General features: G+C 35.3%; 1 protein-coding gene across 1 annotated transcript; it reads right to left on the bottom strand.

Moving 5' to 3' along the window:
• Positions 1–71: 71 nt before the first annotated feature.
• LOC137406670 (UDP-glucuronic acid decarboxylase 1-like) lies at positions 72–12,251 on the bottom strand. Its single transcript, XM_068093284.1, has 10 exons — positions 12,089–12,251; positions 11,772–11,832; positions 10,713–10,841; positions 10,492–10,555; positions 9,993–10,173; positions 7,163–7,327; positions 6,476–6,597; positions 4,727–4,846; positions 688–850; positions 72–532 (listed from the first exon to the last, which is right to left on the bottom strand). The coding sequence occupies exons 1-10, from the start codon at positions 12,150–12,152 to the stop codon at positions 330–332; spliced, it is 1,272 nt and encodes a 423-aa protein (XP_067949385.1). The 5' UTR covers positions 12,153–12,251; the 3' UTR covers positions 72–329.
• Between the last annotated feature and the right edge of the window lie 9,645 nt (positions 12,252–21,896).

Here is a 21,896-nt window from a genome sequence, read left to right as displayed (position 1 = left end):
TCTCTTTTTGTACATATTTATGTGCTGTCTCATTCCACTTTGAAAGGTAGTTGCTTACTAGACTGAGCAAATACGCAGACGCTAGCTTTTATTTATATAGATAGGCTTGTTATGTTTGTTCAACATGACCACCATGTATATACATAGTTGTTTTCTTGCTTTACATGTTCATCTGTACATGTACATGTGTTTAAATAATACTGCACTATATGATTGCATTGATACTATTTCCTTCAGCATTCTGCTATACCCGTAGAGTGACTTCTGGAACATTTGAGAAAGATACTATAAAGGCAAACTTTTTACATAATGAATGATAAATGTATGCATTAGAGACCTTTGCGGTCAACAGCCCAGATATTGTCATTTTTACTGAGCTCACTCTTAAAGTATTTTATGGTCTCTCGTAAGCCATCGGTCATCTTTACTTTTGGGTTCCAATTGAGAACCTTTCTAGCCAAGGTAATATCGGGCTTTCTTCGCTTTGGATCATCTTCCATGGCCGGCTTGTGTATCATTGTGCTTGAACTTTCTAGAAACATATCACCAAGTTTTGCTAACAGCTTGTCGCATTCAAGTGATTTGAACAGAAATATGGCAGCTTCTAAGGTATGTTGACAGTGGCAACTTGTGACTAACTAATATGTGTGACAAGAAAACTACAATCTCGTAGTGAGATAAAATTACCACTTAATTTGCGAATGATTTCAGCGAACTCGGTTATAGTATGTTCCTCAGGGTTGCCGATGTTGACAGGTAAGGTGTAGTTGTTGTTCATCAAACGGATCATCCCCTCAACCAAGTCAGTCACATACTGAAATGATCGTGTCTGTGAGCCATCTCCGTATATCTAGCAAACAATTATTTTAATTCGATATATTTGTTACGTACAATTGCATTGCAAACAATATGAATTTTTCCCTGTCTTTATATCGACCGTAAGAATATTGTCTAATAAAAAGGCCTCAACCTGCAGCTATAGCCAAAAGCTCTTCCACCCCATCTCGCAACAGCCACTAATAGTCCAATCACCAGCAACCCATTAGAGGATTGTTGAGACTACTCTTTCCATTGAACTAGTACAATTTGTTAATATACAATCAAACCTTAGCATGCAAAGTTAATTCATTTTGGCGTTAGTTTTGGGTGTCAAAACCGTCACATGTTGCAACAAATATAAGAATAAGAGCGCAAAAACTTGTATCTGTTATAACTCATATTTAATATTTAAGTTTTTGCGCTAGTATTATAGTATTATATATAGTAGTATTATATATATGTAGTAATATATACTTGTGAAAGCTGAATTAATAAAATGATAAGCAGCAAAATTAGGTTTTAATTGTTAGATTAACTTAGAGAAACATGAATGAAAGAGTACGCTCAGCAATGCATAAGTTCAGCAGTAGAGTGAGTGATAGAAACATGCAACTCTATGTACTTAATCGACTTACACTAGATCAGAGGCTTTCCCATTGCGATTGTTCGCACACCTAAGGGGTGTAGCAATTAATTATGGAGTCCAAAGAGTGCATTTGTCAACGTGACAACTTGCCTATGTAAAGCAGGATTTTTATATCTGATATTTATTAAAATAAATACTGTAACACCATCAATCCTGAAACTGATCTGCGCATCTCACCCACTCACAAAGAAACACATTTCCATCAGATAATAGCAAAGAAGAGACAGGAAAAAACAAATTGTGAGTTGTCAATAATGTATGGTAAGTTGTTTTTTTAGTTCGCTATGTAAAACGTTAGACTCTTCTTAGAGTGACCTTGCAATAACATTTTGTTGTCATATATTCCGAATACGTCTGTTTATGTTTATGTTTTGAGCCTTTTTGTTTCATTTGTTTCAAGAGGGTTTGAGATTGCCCTCTATAGCCATAGGCAGTTCGGCGATGAAAACTAGTATGGAAGTGCTAGAGTAAATGTATATGTAGGCTTAATTAACTTAATAAATGTCTTACTATTGCTAATTTGTAATTTCGAGCAGCATTTTTGCTATTTCATAACTGTAATGTTTTGAGAAACTTCAGATGTCCCATGCTGGTAATTAGTTCATAAGCCAAGACAAATATTTGTTCAAATTTTGCAACAAATGTTGAAAAATTCTTCGTGTAAAGATGAACAAAAGTTGAGGTTAGTCTGGCACCAAACAAAAACCACCAGATTGTAAGGCTATTTGAATATAATTTCAATTCAGAATTACTTTCAGCAAATTCATAAATGAATTTGCTTTTATGAATTTGCTGAAAGTAAAATAAAATGTACTTACTTAAGACGTGCAGCAGAAAATGGAGTAAGTTGTAAAAAGACTGGGGGCCATTCAACCTAGGTAAGACACACCTTAGTAATCAAATAAGTCTGGTCAGAAAATTGATTTGTATTTAACATAGAACAGCATTTGCCATTCAACCTTTCAAACTACATACCATGAGAAAAATAAAAGAGAGAAAATAGAAACAACTGCAAAGGTTTTTAAGCTTTGTCAAACAACTGTAACTTGAAAACTTCATATCATGAGGAAAATGTTTCGTGCAGGTCAAATAAATTAAGAAAATAAAACGACTATAGGCCTAAAAAGGTTTAGTTGGAAATGTGAAATAATTAGCAAGTAATAGCTAAATTAAGGCGATTTTGTAACGATTACAATAGAAGATTATTTGGTAATGACACAAAATACGAACTGAGAAAACAAAATGAAAACTTTGAATATGTTGAATTATTAATACCGTAACAATTTGCATAGAAGTGTGTGTATAAAAAAATATCACTGTTCCAGCAGAACCTATCTATCAAAACTTTGAATACGACGATACTGGTACCACTCGATACTGGTACCAATCGATACTGATACAAATGTAGAAATGAGACATCGGACTGTCTTTGTCTGACCGAATCGAGAGATGATGTAGAGGTTATTCCTACTAGAGACAATATATATAATTGTCCAAGCGAGAAGAATTGGTCTTGACAACAGATATAGTAATTGAACCTTATGAAAAATATTTCTTAACAGGGGCATCATAACGCGTTGCCGCATCAGTAAAATAATCAGCATGTGCTATAGCTGGAATGACACACAGATCCACAGACTTTGAGAAATATATACAGTGAAACATGGATAACTCGCCCTCGGATATGGCGAACACATGGTTAACTCGACTGGATTTGCTTGGTCCGTTCCCACGCAATGATAAATGGCTCTATATAACTCGAACTCAACACTGTTATAACAAACTGTTTTTTGCCCAACGGCTACCGAAACGGTTGCTATAGCTTTAGAAAATCACTTTATTCCAAGCCATAGAGGTAAACCTCAACTTTTCGTAATTCATAAGCGTCGTTACTACCTCCATCGGCAAAATATTTTTGTCAACGACTGTTCTAAAGGTTTGGTGAAATTTGATTTATACTGTTATACGATGAATAGCACGGGCTAGCCGGGTCACGGGCGCAAGGATTTTCGCCACGCACATACAAAACAAAAACAGCATGTTGTTTTTGTTTTGTATTTGCGGGGCGAAAATCCTTCAGTATGTGACCCGGCTAGCCCGTGATGAATAGTTTTCCGACGTGGATTCCGTGTTGAATCAACGTCGGAATGTTGAATGTTTAAAACGTTTTGAAAATTGTGGTAATTAAACGTATACGTTGACTTAGCTAAAAAAAACATTCATCGTTTGACCTAAACACAGAATACGTGTGTACATTCAATAAGTATCCATTTAAAAAACGTTAGTGATATACAATGTACCGTAAAACCTCATAAAACTTTTAATTGAACTGCCTCGGAGTGTTGCTCTTAACGAATGCCAGGTAAAGTAAGTTAATCTTTGCATAAACTTCAAGAAAAATCGGCAAAATTGATCGTGGGTAAAACGCTCAAAAGAAAAAGATGTATTTTCTTTTGAGCATTTCAGCAACGATCAAGTTTTGCCAATGTCAATCTAAAAAACGTCCTGGCAATAACATCACCTCAAACAACAAACCAATCTCAAGTGATAGAAAAATCTCTATACTTTTTGATAAAAACGTTTTAAACTTTACATTAGAAGCATTTAATTTGAAACAAGCCATTTGTGCTTTTGATTTATATTATAGTTTGTATATGTTCATGTATCTACTAATAAATAAGTAAATACATGGACTTGTGACAGTGCTCTGATAACTTGAACACTCTGATAATTCGAACACTTTTGCTCGGTCCCTTGAAGTTTGAGTTATCCGAGTTTCACTGTATATAGATGTGTGAAACGATATATCTCAATGGCGCTGTGACATGATCATGTGCTGTTTCATAAAGGTACAAGTGTCAAGTGGCGTTTAAAATTTCTCAAGAGAGTTGAACACAAAGCCACCTGGAATAATGTACTTTAATGTGGAAATGACGTTATTTAAATCTTTGTAATATAAAAGTTGATTGCAAGCAATTGTAGTATATATTCATGTGTGGCTTTTAGCTGACTTTCGCCATCATTTTTTAATGACAATTCAAGATACTCAGCGTGGTCTTCAGACACCTCATTCTTGCATAATGAATGAATTCTTCCGTATGTACAGACAACTCAATCTTCCAAAATATTCAAATATTATTTTCATATCGAAAAGTAAAAACCAGAGGCAGTTTAAATAACACTATTCAGAAGCTACAAAAAGCATAGGTTATTAGCATATACAAGATATTATAAAACCCATGGGTGGTTAAAAAAACTCACTGTAATGGGCATATCCTGAAGACACTGCAGAATAAAGTTGCTTACAACTCTTCCATCATTCATGTACATGCGGGGTCCAAATGTGTTGAAAATACGTGCCACCCTAACATCTACATTTTCCTGTCAAATTAAAAACAGTTATGATACATTATAATATACATTGTAGATTTGCTATATTGATTACAATATACAGTAAATTCACTCCATTGATTATGTTAGAACAAAACCCACTCAGCCACATTTTATAATCTCAAATAAATTAACAAAAAAAGACCGAAGTCCTTGGCTCAATAACGTATAAAAAAATAACACAAAATTGGTGTTGAGCTTAAGTTTTAGATCACAATTATGGCTACAACAGAAATTCATTGTGAACCTATCTGCTTGAGGATGAAGTAAAAAACATACAACTAAAAATCAACAGCATATTTTTAAAAAAGTATTTTTAGATACCATATAGTGTCATGTATTATGACTAGTATTTTCTTGGATCAGAACGTTGATAACAAGTTGATACAGTTTAAACCAGTTTTTTACTGCTCCTCTTTGTCAACTTTTGGTGTAAAATGTTTACATTTAAAACATTGAAACACGATGAAGCTGACTTGTTAGATTGATAAACATAACATTCTGGTGCGTTTTTTAGAAGCCTTTGAAGCACATCATCATCATCGATGCAAGTTTTCTAGCTGTAAAACCAAACCAAACATTTTTGCTAAGTGTTTGAAGGATAGATGTCTGGAAATAAAATCCGATGCATTGGTACAAATAAAGATGAAACATATGCCAAGCGAACTGCACAATATGCGTGCAGACGTACATCAGCAGTGCTATGTGACTGACTATGGATCGTTTGATCTAGGACATTCTGGCACCAGACTTTTTAGCAATGCTATTTTAATACGAAAGACACTATTAATGCTTAATATATACAGTAAATAATACAATGATGATAACAAAAATGCAAAAAGATACAATTTTGTTCATGAAATTTCACACATAATACCTTTTCCTTCCAAAAACAAAAAATAAACTGAAATTTTATTTTATTTTGGCATATTTCGCTTGTTCAGTATTTCACTGGACATCTTATTTATAACATGAGCAGCTTCAATTGATGCAGCTGATGAGCTATCAGAATACTGGTTTATATTGTTGATCACTTCACAACCTTGATTGTGAAGTCTTCCTTTACATTAATTTTTATGTTCACATCGCCAAAATTTGATTAAAAGATATCGTGAACTACATCTGTCAAATATGTAAATGCAGTCGTTATGTACAAACTTTTCTCTTCCACTCGCTTAAAGTTTGTTGAGCCATAAGGCATGATGAAACATGAATACATTCTGAACTTGTAAAACTGACCATGCCAAAAGGTCCCATTCCACAAATTGATTGTGCACATGGGTGAACAGCAGTGTCATGTGATTTTTCATAGCAGTGACTACTGAGGCAGCAACTCAAAACCCAACTGAGGATCAGTCTTTGATTTACCGAATTCTACAGCTTGAACACTCTAACTCTGGTTACCATCTAGCAAGTGTATAACAAAGCCACCAATTCTTTTTATGTTTTCAGAGTAGTTTTTTAATTTGTTCCAAGAATTAATTTTGGTCTTATCAACAATTAACCTGTTTTGCATAAAAACCAAATAATTACATTAAACACCTTTTTACGGTCATGTTAGGTGCTTTCAAAGGCCTGGTGGAGAAATCTATGACAGACCATATTCACATGAGCTCCTACCTGCTTCTGGTAAGCGTAGCACATGGACTCAGCCACTCTCTTCGCTTCATCATAGCAGGCTCTCGGCCCTATAGGGTTCACATGGCCCCAGTAGTTCTCACTTTGGGGATGCTGCTCAGGATCTATCGATCAAATCAAGCTTGTCTAACCAGACACAAAAGTTTGCTATATGCCTACACCGCATGTAGTAATTATACCAGCTAACTCTAATAAGAGTCGACAGCCATGATGTGATAAAAACAAGAAACTATTCCGGTTAGAAGTTAAGTGATGTAGACAGGGTTACTAGTAGCATGCCTGTCAGTTTCCTGTCACTGACGAGCATAAATACCACTAGGATAACTAATCAATTGCAGAATTCATCCTAACAATTTGGGTGCTTATTGAGCAAGGTAAGACAACTTCATCGTTAGCGTTCTAGGCAAGCTAGCTGGTAGTCAAAGGAAGTTAGGTGACCTGACAAAGACCAGTTATTGCATAAAACGCATTTTTGTCCAAGTTGACAAACTTGTAACAGAATTTAAAATTTCCAACCATTTTGCTTAGGTAAATGATAATGGTTGGTGCAAGTATATTGCATCTCATATTCATATTAAACAAAACAAAGATTCATTCAATTGCCATATGAAGACCAAGTTTCTTATCTCTATATTTTGTTTAGAAGGTGGATAATGTACAACTACCCACCTCCATAGACCTCTGACGTGGAAGCCAGCAGCAGTTTGGCCTTGACCCTTTTAGCGAGTCCAAGCATGTTAATAGTGCCAACAGTGTTTGTCTTGATAGTTTTTATGGGATTGTACATGTAGTGTGGAGGAGAGGCCGGTGACGCAAGATGGTAGATCTCATCCACTATAATTATAATATAGGGTTCTTAAACTATAAAGCTATTGAGACACACGAGCCAGCATTATTCAGATATTATTTGTCCTATTTATATGAATAATAAATTCCGGAAATATAAAGATTCGTTTTAATAAATGACATTCAAGTACCATTTTAAATGAGCTAATCCAAGTGGACCATTATAAACTCACAAGATAATATGAAAACAGCATTATCCAGATATTAAAGTTTCATTTTCAGTAATTGATTTTATGGCAAATGTACTATCATAAAGTATCATATCTTACTATCAAATGTACTATCATAAAGTATCATATCTTACTATCAAATGTACTATCATAACGTATCATATCTTACTATCAAATGTACTATCATAAAGTATCATATCTTACTATCAAATGTACTACCATAAAGTAAACTATGGCAAATGTACTATCATAAAGTAAACTGCAAAAAATGTGGCTACACATTTACAGAGTTCAGGCTATTATTGTCATCAAGTTTGGTGAAATAACGATGCGACTCTTATTTGACCTTGAGCAACTATCGACATGAATCTGAAACATGAAACATATATGCCTTTTGGGCAAGCAGAAAACTTCACTTTCAGAAAAATATTCTCATTGTATGGCAGATGACGTTTCTATTTGTGTAAGAAAGTGAAATGAGATTTAGACAAAAGGAATTTGCAACTAAACTCGATAATAGATATTTACTACACATCTTCTATTTGTAACAATCTATCTATAGTAACTAATTATATGACAACCATGTGACCAAGAAATCTTCACTGAAATTATTATACACGGTGTGACCTAAACTGCCTCCCTGATATATTTAAAACAAGTCTAAAAATTTTCGATAATAAAATATACGCGGGTTTTAAATGGTGTATTACGTCAACGTTGTTCTCTGTTCTCAAGCACACTGTTCTGCTATCTATGTCTATGCGATGGTGTATTACGTCAACGTTGTTCTCTGTTCTCAAGCACACTGTTCTGCTATCTATGTCTATGCGATGGTGTATTACGTCAACGTTGTTCTCTGTTCTCAAGCACACTGTTCTGCTATCTATGTCTATGCGATGGTGTATTACGTCAACGTTGTTCTCTGTTCTCAAGCACACTGTTCTGCTATCTATGTCTATGCGACAAGTAAACATGACAACCAAAGAAATTATGTACTGATCACTGCTGGTAGGTAAATACAATTTTTACCCTTTCACAATGTTTAACCTGTTTGAGCAACATCAAAATAGCTGTAGAAAAAAGCACAGGTGATAAATTACTTGCCTCTAAACTATGGGGTGATAAGGTAATAACTTGATTAATCCAACAGTAATGAAAACGCATGAATATCAGCTAAGAAGGTAAACGCCGCATTATCGAGAAAGCATGGATATGACAAAGTTGTAGTAGGAAATGTAAATTATAACTACAGTTGATATTAATAATAGATGTGAATGCTTGTAAGCAAATAAACAGTATATACTTGAGTAAAGGATATAAGCTGCTCACTGTATACCACTAAACCAACAATCAGCTACACATTTATGTATTCATGATTCATGTTACGCTGTATACAAATGTCGGCCAGTTTGATAATACTTTTACTCTTTCGGTACCACGAGCCGCATAGTATAGCTCGGCAAAGGGTTTTCGTATGACCAAGAGCAGCATGATGCAGCTTTAACATACTTTGTGCGAATAATTTCTGATTAGTGAGTAGTTAATAAATTACCATATCATATCTGTACTTAAATGAAAGGAAACATCTGCAAGCGCTGAACCAATAAAAAATATTTACAGTCCACCCTGAGCGTAACGTCACTTTGCAAAAACTTATGTTTTATCACAGGTTTTTCTTACCAATGACGAGTCCTACTAGACACATTACAGCTACAAATTTTACTAATTTTAGATCAATTGAATTTGATTGATTTTTATTGAACAATAGTACTCCTGAGAGTTGTTATTCATATTTTATCAGTAATAATAATGCCCTAACCTGTAATGGTATTGATAAACCATCTGACTTAGACATGTTCACGGTCTTTTAGAAAATGGTCAAAAAAGTGTTCGTTCTTATTCTGTAACGCATTTGTGGTATTTTTCATGGCATCAGGTGATGTAAAATTTTATGCTGATTAATCTGGTATTAAAATATTTCTTATAGACCGAGTGGTTCAAAAGTTATGACAATTTATACGCACCCTTGTCAAATATTAGGTTTTACCGAATACGTAATCAAGTCCCAGTAAAGAAACTAATAAAGTAGCAAGAGTTAAGGAGTAGTTATGTGAACCGCTAGCGAGACAAACCAGCTTGGCTTGCCAAGTCATGCTATAAGAGAACAGAATTTACATAAAATACAGTTTGTTGAATTTATATATATGCTAGTTGAGTATGCTAGTCGTTCAACCCGAGTCTGAAAGTTTTGTCAATAACTGCACACCATTTTCCTTCATAATCACAATTGATAAAAAGTAACATGTGGTTACCAAAAGTTGTTTGAAAAATGATAAAGCACAACTCACAATACCTAACATCTTCTAAAATCTAATAGTGTTCCTCACAATATAAGATTTTTCCAATAACCTGCACAGCCCGAGACCTGCTAACTGGCGTGCTTCAAACAATTCTTGTAACAATAAAGACGATATATTGCTCACCTTCAACAAATATTGGATTGACAATATCATGATTGATAAGCTCAAAGTTGGGATGGCCAAGCCAGTGTATGATATTTTGCTTGCGGCCTGTGAAATAGTTATCAATGACAGTGACCTCATGCCCCTCCACCATCAGAGCATCAACCAAGTGGGAACCTACAAAACCTGCCCCACCTGTGACCTGTAAGACAGATAAATGGCATGTAATTGTAAGTGTATTATACGGGGCGCTTCTAACAGTTAGAAATAATATTAATGATAAAAATTATGTACAACTAAAAGAAGTTGATTTTAGAAAAAAGTAATGCAACTATCAACTCATAAGCTAGACAGAAACATCAGGTTTTTGATGGATATCCCTTTGTAATAACAAAACATCAGTGACAATTGGTAACCCGCCTATTTAAGGACAAGTAAGAAAGCAAACCTAGGTCTAGGAGGATGCTATTGAAAATTAAGGGAAAACATTCATTTTAGATTGTGAGATTCTACAACTTACCAAAATTCGCTTCCTATCTCTGTAATTAAGATATTTTACATATGGATAACGAGTGGAATTCACCCTATAAGAATAAAGAGCAACAGTTGAACATATTTATTTATGATGACGTTACGGTGTTAACATCTCAACCAAACAGCAAGTAAATTATTGCAAATCGAGAATGGGCAGAGCAAATGCCAACATGTATGGCAGCACGAGAACAAAACATCTGTACATACCTTTGGTTCACATTGTCAACCTTTGATTGTAAAAAACTCAGGTTATATCTTAAACTGCTGATCTCACTATCAATAACTTCCAGTTGTTTCTGCAAGTTGTTGTCTCCAGTTTGTACATCTCTTTTCACACTATCGAACAGTTACATGAACAAAGCTATTTCTAACAGTTGTTGGCAGCCGGAACAACCATTTCACGCAAGGATCGTTTTCATAGCAGCTTAGAATCATCTAGTATATAAATTTAATTATACTTTATGACAGTGCATCCTTAATTGTTTTCATCTCCAAACACTCTACAACTGAAGAGGCCAATCTCACACCCATTTGTTTTTAATAAAACATGAAAGGCTCAAAATATAATGAAAAACAAACATATTTAGAATATATGAAACAATATACATGTATATGTTATTGGAAGGTCATTCTAAGAAGATTCTAAAGTTTTAACCCAGCAGCAACATATAAAACAACAAGTCATTTTTATTATATATATTTGACCATTTGACATGATTTTAAGTCCAACCTGCCGAGATGGTCTTCACCAAGGTAGCATTAAAGGTCAAGCAGTCCACAATTTAGGCCCAAAATCTGTCTAATATAACAGCTTTCTACGACAAATCGTCAGAGAGCTGAAATCTAAACTGGATCTTCAACAATGCCTTAAACACACACAGCTAACACCGTTAACCACATAGTTAAAAGCTTAGTCGCAATGTGAAGCAATACAATTGATAAGTGCTGACTAAGGACTTCAAAATTCACAAGGCACACCAGTTTTTCCAGCTCTATTGTTTATTAAATAAAAAGTAAGAGCGAATGCTAACTTGCAGGCTTACTGAAGTTCAAGCTATAACCATACTATATGCCTAGAGAACTTTCAAGATATAACGTAGGAAATTCATTTGCTTGAAGCAGCCGTAAAGGTAAATATGAAGAAGAGTAACTGTTTCAAACTAATTAAAAACGAAATCGTTTATGGATAGCCCATCGACAGATAATAGTAGATTCAAAAATAATTTAACGTAATAAAAAAATTAGAAATAACACTAACAAATTTACCTTAAAATGTTCTCAGAATCTTTTACGTTGCCTTCACCATCAATGGTCATCACGTACAAAACTGTCAAAATAATATTAAAACAGTCAATGAAATATAATGATTGACGTACATGCCCGGTCATAGATTTAACAATGATAGCGATCTTACATGTCCTTCATGGCCAAACGTCTTAACATTGTATAAGTCTCTGAAATGTTGGCCTTGTTAGAAATTTCGAACATTCGTATCAGTATAACGCGAACAGCCATAACGAAACTGAGCCCAATACAGCACAAGTAATTATCAAACAATATTGTATGCTGTATAGATCACTAACCTGAAAACGATAAAAACATCAAAAGTCCAACATAGGCCATCTTTTTAAATCTGCCTAAACGCATTTCAAGGAAGACGATATTCGAAGAAAACCTTTACCATTTTAAATAGAAATGGATTCGAATCAATCAATATCTACGATATGGAGCCTTACTATTTTATAAGGTCCGATAAACAAAAAGCAAATAGTGTAGAACGAATTGCAGTCTAAGTTTAACATGACCTTCTGAATCGCGATAATTGCGAATCGACCAATCGTTAACCAACCCTACGAATTTTGATTGGTCATGCTCTCCGCATGCTTTCCTGCAGAAGAGACGGTCAATGAAAGTTTGGGGGCGTGGTGAAGTTTTCCTTTGACGAATGTTACTGTACGCCACAATATTCCTCATGCTTTCGTACATGCTTCAATAAATATTGTGACTTATTAGGTGTGATATTTTTGTAAGTTTAGATTTTACCTGATGTATTGTATCCAATTAGGTGGCACACCCTAATCAACTGGTCAGCCAATTGGATACAATACAATATGGAGTACTGAAATTAATGGAGTAATGGGATGAATCAATGGAGTAATCAAATTAATTAAAGAGCCAAAAATGAAAAAGCTTTTAGACCAGACTTCTTAAGATCAGGTCTTAAGAAGGAAGACATGCATAGATATCGATCAGCGCAGCAACAATTCTAGTTTATATTGTCAATTATTCCATACAAAATGTAAGTTGCCAAATAGCTGGGAAATAGCAAATTTCTGTTTTATACTACAAAGATGGGATAAACATGATCTAAAAATTGTAGATCCATTTTACTTACAAGCATCCCCTGCAAGTCACACCCTGCAAGTTACACCCTGCAAGTCACACCCTGCAAGTTACACCCTGCAAGTCACACCCTGCAAGTTACACCCTGCAAGTTATAAACTGCAAGTTACACCCTGCAAGTTATACTCTGCAAGTTACATCCTGCAAGTTACTTGAATATGTTGTTTTACATCAAGCGTTTAAAGATGTTGGTAACATAACATGATAGTCAAAAACCAACACAGCTTTAGAAAGTGTTTTTCTTGTAGCACTCAACTTGTGACTTTCCTAAATGACCTGCAGAAGTCCAGAGATAACCAAAGAAACTGTACATACTGCCATGTTACATGGCAGTATGTACATTTAATGTATGTACATAATGTATGTACATAATCGCAAAAGCATTTCATAGAATACATCATAATAAATTAATACAAAAGTAAGTTACAATCTCAATACAACGGAAATTCTAAGCTATTGTTGTGGATATGAGATTTTTTCTCCAAACGGTGTCAACAAGTTGAGGTGAATGGTAAACGTTCAAAAATGTTACCAGTTACATTCAGAGTTCCTCAAGGCTCTGTTTTAAGTTCAGCGTTGTTTACCCTTTACATAAATACAATGTAACATAGTTAATATGATTGAACATTAAAAATCAGGCATTATGCTGATGTCTTGTTTTATCATGATATTAAATCAAAACAGATCTGCATAGAATTTTAGGATAACTTCAATAGATTTAATACAGGTACTGTTGAATGGCAGATGCAGTTCAATCCTGTAGAATCACATGTTATAGTGTTTGGACAAGATATGCTTCAAAAATTATCACCTGTGTGGTCGATCTTTGAGCTACGTGTAATCTGTAAAGTATTTAGGTATGAATATCAGTAGGGATATTACCTGGGATGTGCATATTGAAACAGTGTGTAAAAAAGCATCTCGCATGCTTGTTTTGATAAAACATGTAGCCTACTATTTCAATCTTTCTCCAAGGTGAAGTACATGTATGTAGCATACCTCTCCCCCACATTTTCGTATGTTGACCATTACTGGAATCCCAGGGGTTTCACTCTTTTCTATTAATCTCCAAGGGCTAGTCTGAGATGTTATAAAATGCACCCTTTTTACTGACTTACACATTAATAAAAAATGACCCCCTTATCACTTCATCACCACAGGCTAATTGCCCCTCTTTTTTGACTCATGAATACTTTCCACTGTGTGGAACACAATTAGACAGGTTTGGCCCCTATCCCCTGCACCAAGCTAAAAAAACATGATACTAGTACATGTACTACATGTACTATGATTTATTGTAAAACATTTTAGTAAAGACCATCAAGACAATCCTCTCCTTTTCATCAAAAGAGGTTTAGACTCTAGAGCAGGGGTAAGGAACCTATGGTTCTCAGGCCAAATGTGGCTCTTTTGATGATTTCATCTGGCTGTTTGATAAATCAATAGAAAAAAATCCATAATTTTGCTGTTATTTTAATTAACGTAATAATAAGAATAATTCTTGAATTCCAGTAATAATAAACAGAAAAAAATAACCTCCATTTAAGAAAAATATATTTCCATTTGCAACTTTTCGATGTGTCATGCGCAGCAAAAAGTTTCTAATTCTTTCTGTACTCCGCTGTACATTTTGACCATGTTTGGCTCTACATATGCATATGAGCAGTCATTCTCACACATGAAGAATATTGAGACAAACCTGCAGTCACGTTTAACAGATGGAAGCCTAAATGCCTGCATGAAGCTGAACCTCACTATGTATCAACCGGACTACAAAGTTATCAGCAAAAGTATGCAGCATCAGAAGTCGCATTGATGGTAAGAAGTACTTTTCAAAATATATTTGTTATAACATTGTTGTTCGAAAGAAATCCAGTTGTCTTATACTCTAAAATTGCTCAAACATACTAAATTGGTTGGTCTTCCTTTTCTATTTTATGTTTTCGAGATTCAAAATATACATATGGGTCTCCTAGAATTAATTTTCGAAATGTGGGTTTTGTGGCTCTCTTAGTCAAAAAGGTTCCTTGCCTCTGCTCTTGAGGATAAACAAGGAAGAACTGCAGTCTATGTATCATAGTATAAATAGTTGGTTTTGCTTCATCACTAGTCTCATCTGTCACTTCCTCGTACCGGAGTTAATAAAAGCATTATTCAAACTAGAAAGATGACTCTCAATTATACTGATAGTAACCTCCTCCCTTTCCTGGAAGAGTAGGCAAAATGAATAAGGCTATAAAATGAATACTAACATGAATAGGTTTAAGCAGCTAGAGTGCTAGACCGCCTCAAAACCAACCAACTACTACTAGAAAAGATGAGACTAGCTATTGGAAGCTACGCCATCATGAAAAATAATCAGAGACTCAGAAACTGCCAGGACATCGTAACTCCTATTTAAAAAGGGAAGGTAAGACTAGCAAGCAGATAGGTCATCATAAAACCGCTTTGTGAGGGTGCCACAGTTCATCCTCACATTCCTGCGTAGGTTTGGAGTAGAATAACTCATCAGTGGTGTGAATTGAGTCATATCATAAGACTGTAGTAGCTGGTAGATCATCCTGTGTCACATCCTAATGAGTTCGCTTCTCCAAGTTGGCTCGCAACTGTGTCTACAACGTATGATGTGGAGTCTTGTCAATTATTTAATCTTCTGTCTAGTAAGGTTCTGTCTGGCATTGATTAGGACTGTCCATCAGTCCTAATCAACGCCATCTCGGTTTTCTCCAGTGTCTCCAAAGGCCTAGTAGGCCTCTCATGTACATGCATGACTTTCTTCTCATTTTGCCACTGTTTGATAAGCTCCATAGCATTGGAAACTCTAGGTTTCAACATTTATGTTGTTCGTTGTAGGAGGCTTTTGACGTACCTTCTGAAAAGCATCACAGAAGGGGTGTATGGTAGGCCAGCCAATAGGCTCTGTTAATATGCTAAAAGTGACTAGATCAGAGTTGACTGCTTTCTTTATAAACTAGTTGACGGTTTGAACATAACGTCCAGCCATCTCATTTGATCTATGATAGTGTGGGCTGAACGTGGTAATATTGAAGCACCAATCTATAGAGAACTGCTTCATTGCAGCGGGACCAAATGTCATGTTGTCAGGAACAACATTCATGGGAACACCATGCGCTGCAAACATAGATTTTAGTGTGCCAATCACATCCTTGGCAGTCTTGCCTCGAATTATACAAAGTTCAGGATAATAGGAATAAAAGTCAACAACCATTATGTAGTTGCGATTTTGGAACTCCGGTACATCCATTTCCATTTTATTCCATGAAAGTGTGGGTACCTCATGAGGGTGAATGAGCATCTTCTGTTGCCTGCTTACACGTTTCAAGCATACTGAGTAGTTAGAAATCATTTGTCTGATCTTACCAGAAAACAGTTTGCTTGGCTTTTTGGATGTACTCATTTAAGCCCAGATTCCCTACATGGATTCTCATAAGGTATTCATGTCGCTGTGGTTGGTGTATCATTAATCGTTTTGCTCGTTACGTCATTCCATCCATCAGATAGGGCTCATCCCGAAAGTTCCAGTAAGGTTAAATGGGAGTCAGTACTTGTTATCTAGACCACCATTGTCATCCATCTAGTACGGAAGACTAACAGAGAGACATACTTTCATCTTGGGTATAGACATCACACATTGTTTCCTTTGCAGAATCCTCCAGCTGAAGGCACAGTGAGCCATCACCGCATCATCCTCTATGCCCGGTTCTGTGGTAGGTAAGTATGCCCTTGATAATGTGCCAGCCAGGTACAAGTACTTGCCAGGCACGTATCTAATGTCAAGAACTTGATAGCGTTGTAAAATGAGGACTTTCTGCAGCTTTGGGGAAGCCATCCACAATGGTTTTTTTACTATGTTCATTAATGGTTGATGATCTGTCTGAACATAAATATCTCTCCCATAGGCATGGAATTTCTCACAATCATATATTATAGCCAATAACTCAGTATTTTAAGGGCTCTTGACGCATATGCCACAGGCTGCTTTTCTTGTAGAAGGGCAGCGTCTAGAGCACAGTGCAGAGCATAAGGATGTCCGTAGCCACATCAAAACGTTTCAGAAAAGGCTCAAGCATAAGCGTGGCTTTGATTTTCTTCATGGGGTCCTTTTGATTGGGTTCTCATGACCATGTAGTATCTGACTTTGGTAGCTCCCGGATTGGCTGTGTTACCTTAAATACATTAGGTATGTACCATCTCGAAAGGTTGAGTGACATTATGAGATGCTGGATACCATCAGTAGGATCTGGCATGTTATCAATGGCTCTAACCATTGTAGGGTCAGGTTTGAGGCTTTTCTTTTGTGCAATTTGTCTGAGATAATATACTTCAAAGTAGTTGTGCTGAATACACCCTTTATTAAATTTACCATTATATTTTCTAGGGCTTTTGGACAACGCCATAGCTTGTAATCGTGGTCTTCTTGATTTTTCCCAGCAATGATCAGATCATCAAAATAGATTCTCACGCCCCAATCTTCAAAAGCTTTGTCCCTGCATTTCTCAAACACCTTAGCATTTGAGTTGATACCAAAAGGTAAACACTTGTAGTAGTATTTTCCAAATAGAGTGTTGAGTGTCATTAACAGCTGTGATTCGCTGTCGAGGGGGGTGCATGCCAGTACCCACTTGTCATGTCCATTATTGTGAAAACAGTTCTACCGTCATAAATGATATATACTTCAAAGTTGGTACGTGATGATGCTCACTCATCACGGCTTTTTTAAGCTTCTTGAATCAACGGTTATACACATATATGTTTGGGTGTGAGCGTCATCATTTCACAAACCTGCAGAGGGACGTTCTGATATTTTGTTTTGTTTTTATTTCTTTGTACTAATACTGTTTTTGTTTGCACTTCTTGTTGCTCACACTCAATTTATTTTATTCTTCTTGCGTTGTTTTAGACTGGTGCTGGCTTCTACCATACGCAAATTACGAGTTAGCACACAATCAATATGTAAAAATTGAATCTTAACATTCAATCAAATCATTCAATGGCAATTAGCACAAACTTCATACAATTCAGATATGAAGTGATGACAAAAATGTATCTCACAAAGACACCAAAGCCTCAACTACACAGACACGCCCTGTCACCATTCAGTGATATCATCAGCCTGAATGAGTCTAACGGTTAGATAGTATAGTGTAGTTGTATTGTGATAACATTACATCACTCAAGCTGCCTCATGCATCCTTGCACACGTATAATACAACTATGTGCTTTAGGACAGCAATAAAACGATTATTTCTATGCATTTATTTTTACATTTCCAAGTGGTCATTAGGCATGTGCAGCTGATGCTACCACTTGGTATACTTTTGTGTTGAATGCAGCAATACTGTTTTTCCACTACATTAGAAGTAGAAACCACACTGCTTACTTCTTCCATGTTAGTTATTAATAAGCATGCGATTTACTTGTAGATGGATGTAGGATTGCAGTCAACGCTGTCAAGTTGAATGTTGTTTTATATACGGTATTGTAATTGCATATATATAAATAAAATAAGTTGTCATTCATTGCTGAAGAGCTGGGTTTATTCTCAACAAACATGGTACATGATTTTATGTGTGTCTGTGAGTCTGTATTCTATGCTCGCTTTCTAAAATAAAGAATGCACAATATCCAACATTAAAGTTTTAGAGTTAGGTGGAATCAACCAACAGGTGGATTGTGCAATCCAAATGCCATCCCTTGTGCAAGACACACCCCTTGTGCGAGGCACACTATGTACTCCAGTACAGCTGGAGTTGCCTTCCTCTGACTAAGCTGCGAGTGCTGCGTAACAATGGTAGGTGGAACACAACTCCTAAAAACTTATGCTTTTTTATTTCATTTTGTGGTATTTGTTGGTGTAATCCGAACCGCATGTTTTGGGAGTTGTTCTTTCAATGTCGGTGTGCGGTATAGGTTTAAATAGGTGCAGCCTCGGTGTATTGTTGGTGCCCAAAACCGCCCAGCCTTAGTCTAACCTCACGACACTGAGAATCATTGTCTAGACCGCCCCCTTGTAACCTTCTAAATGCTGTTAACACAATGGTGAGCACTTTAGGAGACAGGCAGGCTCAACATCAGAGATATAAACACATCTTGTCATTGCTATCCTTAGTCATAATATCAGGACCTACCAATTATTGTAACTTTACGTCGCTAGCCCTGCAGTGTAGCACTTTTAAGAGACATTCTACTTTTAGTAAAAGTTTACTTGTACTGGTTATTTGATGTTTTTATTGTTTCTTGCTCAATAAAGAATATACATTAGGCACCTATACTATCTCCATTGCTTGAAGTGTGTACAACTCGCAGCTTTGGGAAATTTTTAGAAAACCCATAAGATACCCTTATCACATACGAGTAATGCATGAAAATGAATTGGCTATCAACTAAATATACTAGTTTTATAATCAATCATACAAACCAGTTGAATGTATTTTTGATAACAAAAAAGCTGGTGTTTATCAAAATAAAATCTTGAAAGCATTTTAAAAATAAAATATATGACAAAAAAATTACTGAACAATATTATTTGATAACGCTTCAAAACTCTAGTGCATGTATGTAAATATTGACAGCAACACATTATTTTTCCAGTGAAGTTTGTTGCATTAAATCTTTCTTTCTAAAAAGATAACTTAAAAGGACCATCAAATATTCCAGAGAATGTTTTTACCGCAAGTTCCGAAGAATGATGCTATTTTTACAAGGGTAGTTTAAGGGCTGCTCAATGGCCTTGCTTCTCAGAATTCAGCAATGTTTTGCAGCAAATTGATATAAACTAATAATATGGATCAATCTTCACGACACGTCCTAGCATGATGAAGCAGCTTTGAGGTGAGCATCTGCTGAATTAGAATATGAAACAGCTAAATGAAGAAGACACTCACCAAGCTTGCATCACAATTTATTGCCTTATAGGCATGAAGGTGTCTTTCCTTTGCTACAAACAAAACTAACATATTTCTAACCATACTACGGGTACAGCAAACAGTGTTAGCACACTCCTTGGAAGATACTTGGTTTGTTATAGCTGACAACTACATGTATAGATAACAAGTTTTGTTTGCGACAAAATAAACTACTGAATTCATGATATTGAGCAACGGTTATGACAATAGAATAAGGAGTTATCTTCTTCTAGCACTTCTTCAACTGAGAGGACAATTTTTTTACAGCAGCAAAACGCATTCACTTTTGTAGGCTATATGCAGAGCTGCTCTCAAATCATGGTGATTTGAATATTTGAATATTTGAAGCAAATCATTTTGTACTGATTTGACACAAATGATGATTTGATTTGAAAAGTTTTGGAAGTAATTTGATTTGATTTGAAGTTTCGGGCTGATTTGAAGACTTGATTTGAAAAATAATTCAAATCACATCGCTATTGATAGCCTTGTCTTCTGTGACCGATCGAAACATTTTTACGACGTTTGCGAAGTTAGCCCAAACTTTGGCAAGAAATGCGCACCATCGGTACCGAGGCTAAGCAACCGCGCGCGTGTCCCTCTACAGAAAAAAGAAAACGACTGCGTGTCGTGTGTGTAAAAGAAATCAACATGAGCAGCTCTGGTAAGTTGTGGAAAAGGCACGTTTGTAGTTGCTGGCATTGAATACTTTGATGTCAATTATTTGATTGCTAGAAATTGGTTGTGACTATCTCACTGTAAACTCACAGTCACTAGTCAAAATAAAAATTACTTGTGCTGTGCCTACAGCATGAATGAATGAATAGAGTATTATAATATATAATATTCCATACAATACTATTCCATGCCGCGGACACATTCAATATTCACAGTAATGACAAGTTTCATGAATATAAATATGCATTATATTACAATTGGGTAGAATTTAATTAATAAAATAAATTAAAATTTTATTTGTTATATCAAATTTATTAAAATAATATTAAATAAAATTTTGATTTAATTTATTATTTTAAATTATAAAGGAATAGCATAACAATAACGTTCTATCCAAGTAAGTATAATAAATGTAATAATTATATATCATACATAGATTTAACATTACCATTTATGTATACATTCTAATTATATAATTAATTATATTATATGTATAATAATATAATTAATAATATCTTTTACACAGTCACTTACTTACTAAGTGAAGTATAATACTTAAAACGGGATTTCGATTAAAAAGGAAGATGTACAGAGAGAGGAAGTCACATGCACTCAGCAAATACAAATATGTAATAATGAAGATATGTTCGCTAATTTTTTGAATAGAGCACCTTTAGCTAGTACAAGTAACCTGGATTCAGTAAATCAGGAGATTGAAAAGTATATGGCGAAAAGCAGATCTTCTTGTAACACTCTAAGCTATTGGCAAGGTGAGACACAGTTACTGAGGCTTATCAAGCAGGCGCTGAAGGTCCTTTCAGTACCAGCTTCATCAGCTCCCATATAACGGGTTTATAGTAAAAGTGGCTTCATCATGAGGCCACACAGGAGCTCCTTGACATCTGAAAACTTGTGCAAGCTAGTTTTTCTAAAATGCAACAAGTATATTTAAGTAAATGTGTTAATATTATGTAACTGTTGATTATAGGCTCAATGCTTAGTTTCGTTTCTTTCAAGTTCAAGCCTCAGTAACTGTGTTTCACTTGCCAATATTTTTAGGTTCTAACTTAAATTTGTATCTTATATTTTGTAACTTTAAACAAGTATCTAAAGGTTTTTTTTTACATTTGTACATTCTTGCTTAAAAGCTTCGATAAAAGCAGTCACAGCCATGACCATAAACTGTTACATAACCCTCCACTCATTCATTGATGTATCGAGCCAATGGTATGATGTGCTTTGCCATGATGTTTTAACATACCTTGTAGAACAAAGAAAAAAACCGTATCAAGTGATGATTTTCGCATACATAATACATATAGTGGTACGGAGATACAGTTATACTATTCCTATCCATAGAACCCAAAACAGGCAGGGGGGCAAA

The sequence above is a fragment of the Watersipora subatra genome, chromosome 10 (genome assembly GCF_963576615.1).
Source record: "Watersipora subatra chromosome 10, tzWatSuba1.1, whole genome shotgun sequence".
Lineage (NCBI taxonomy): Eukaryota > Metazoa > Bryozoa > Gymnolaemata > Cheilostomatida > Watersiporidae > Watersipora > Watersipora subatra.
This window is presented reverse-complemented; position numbering and strand designations above follow the sequence as displayed.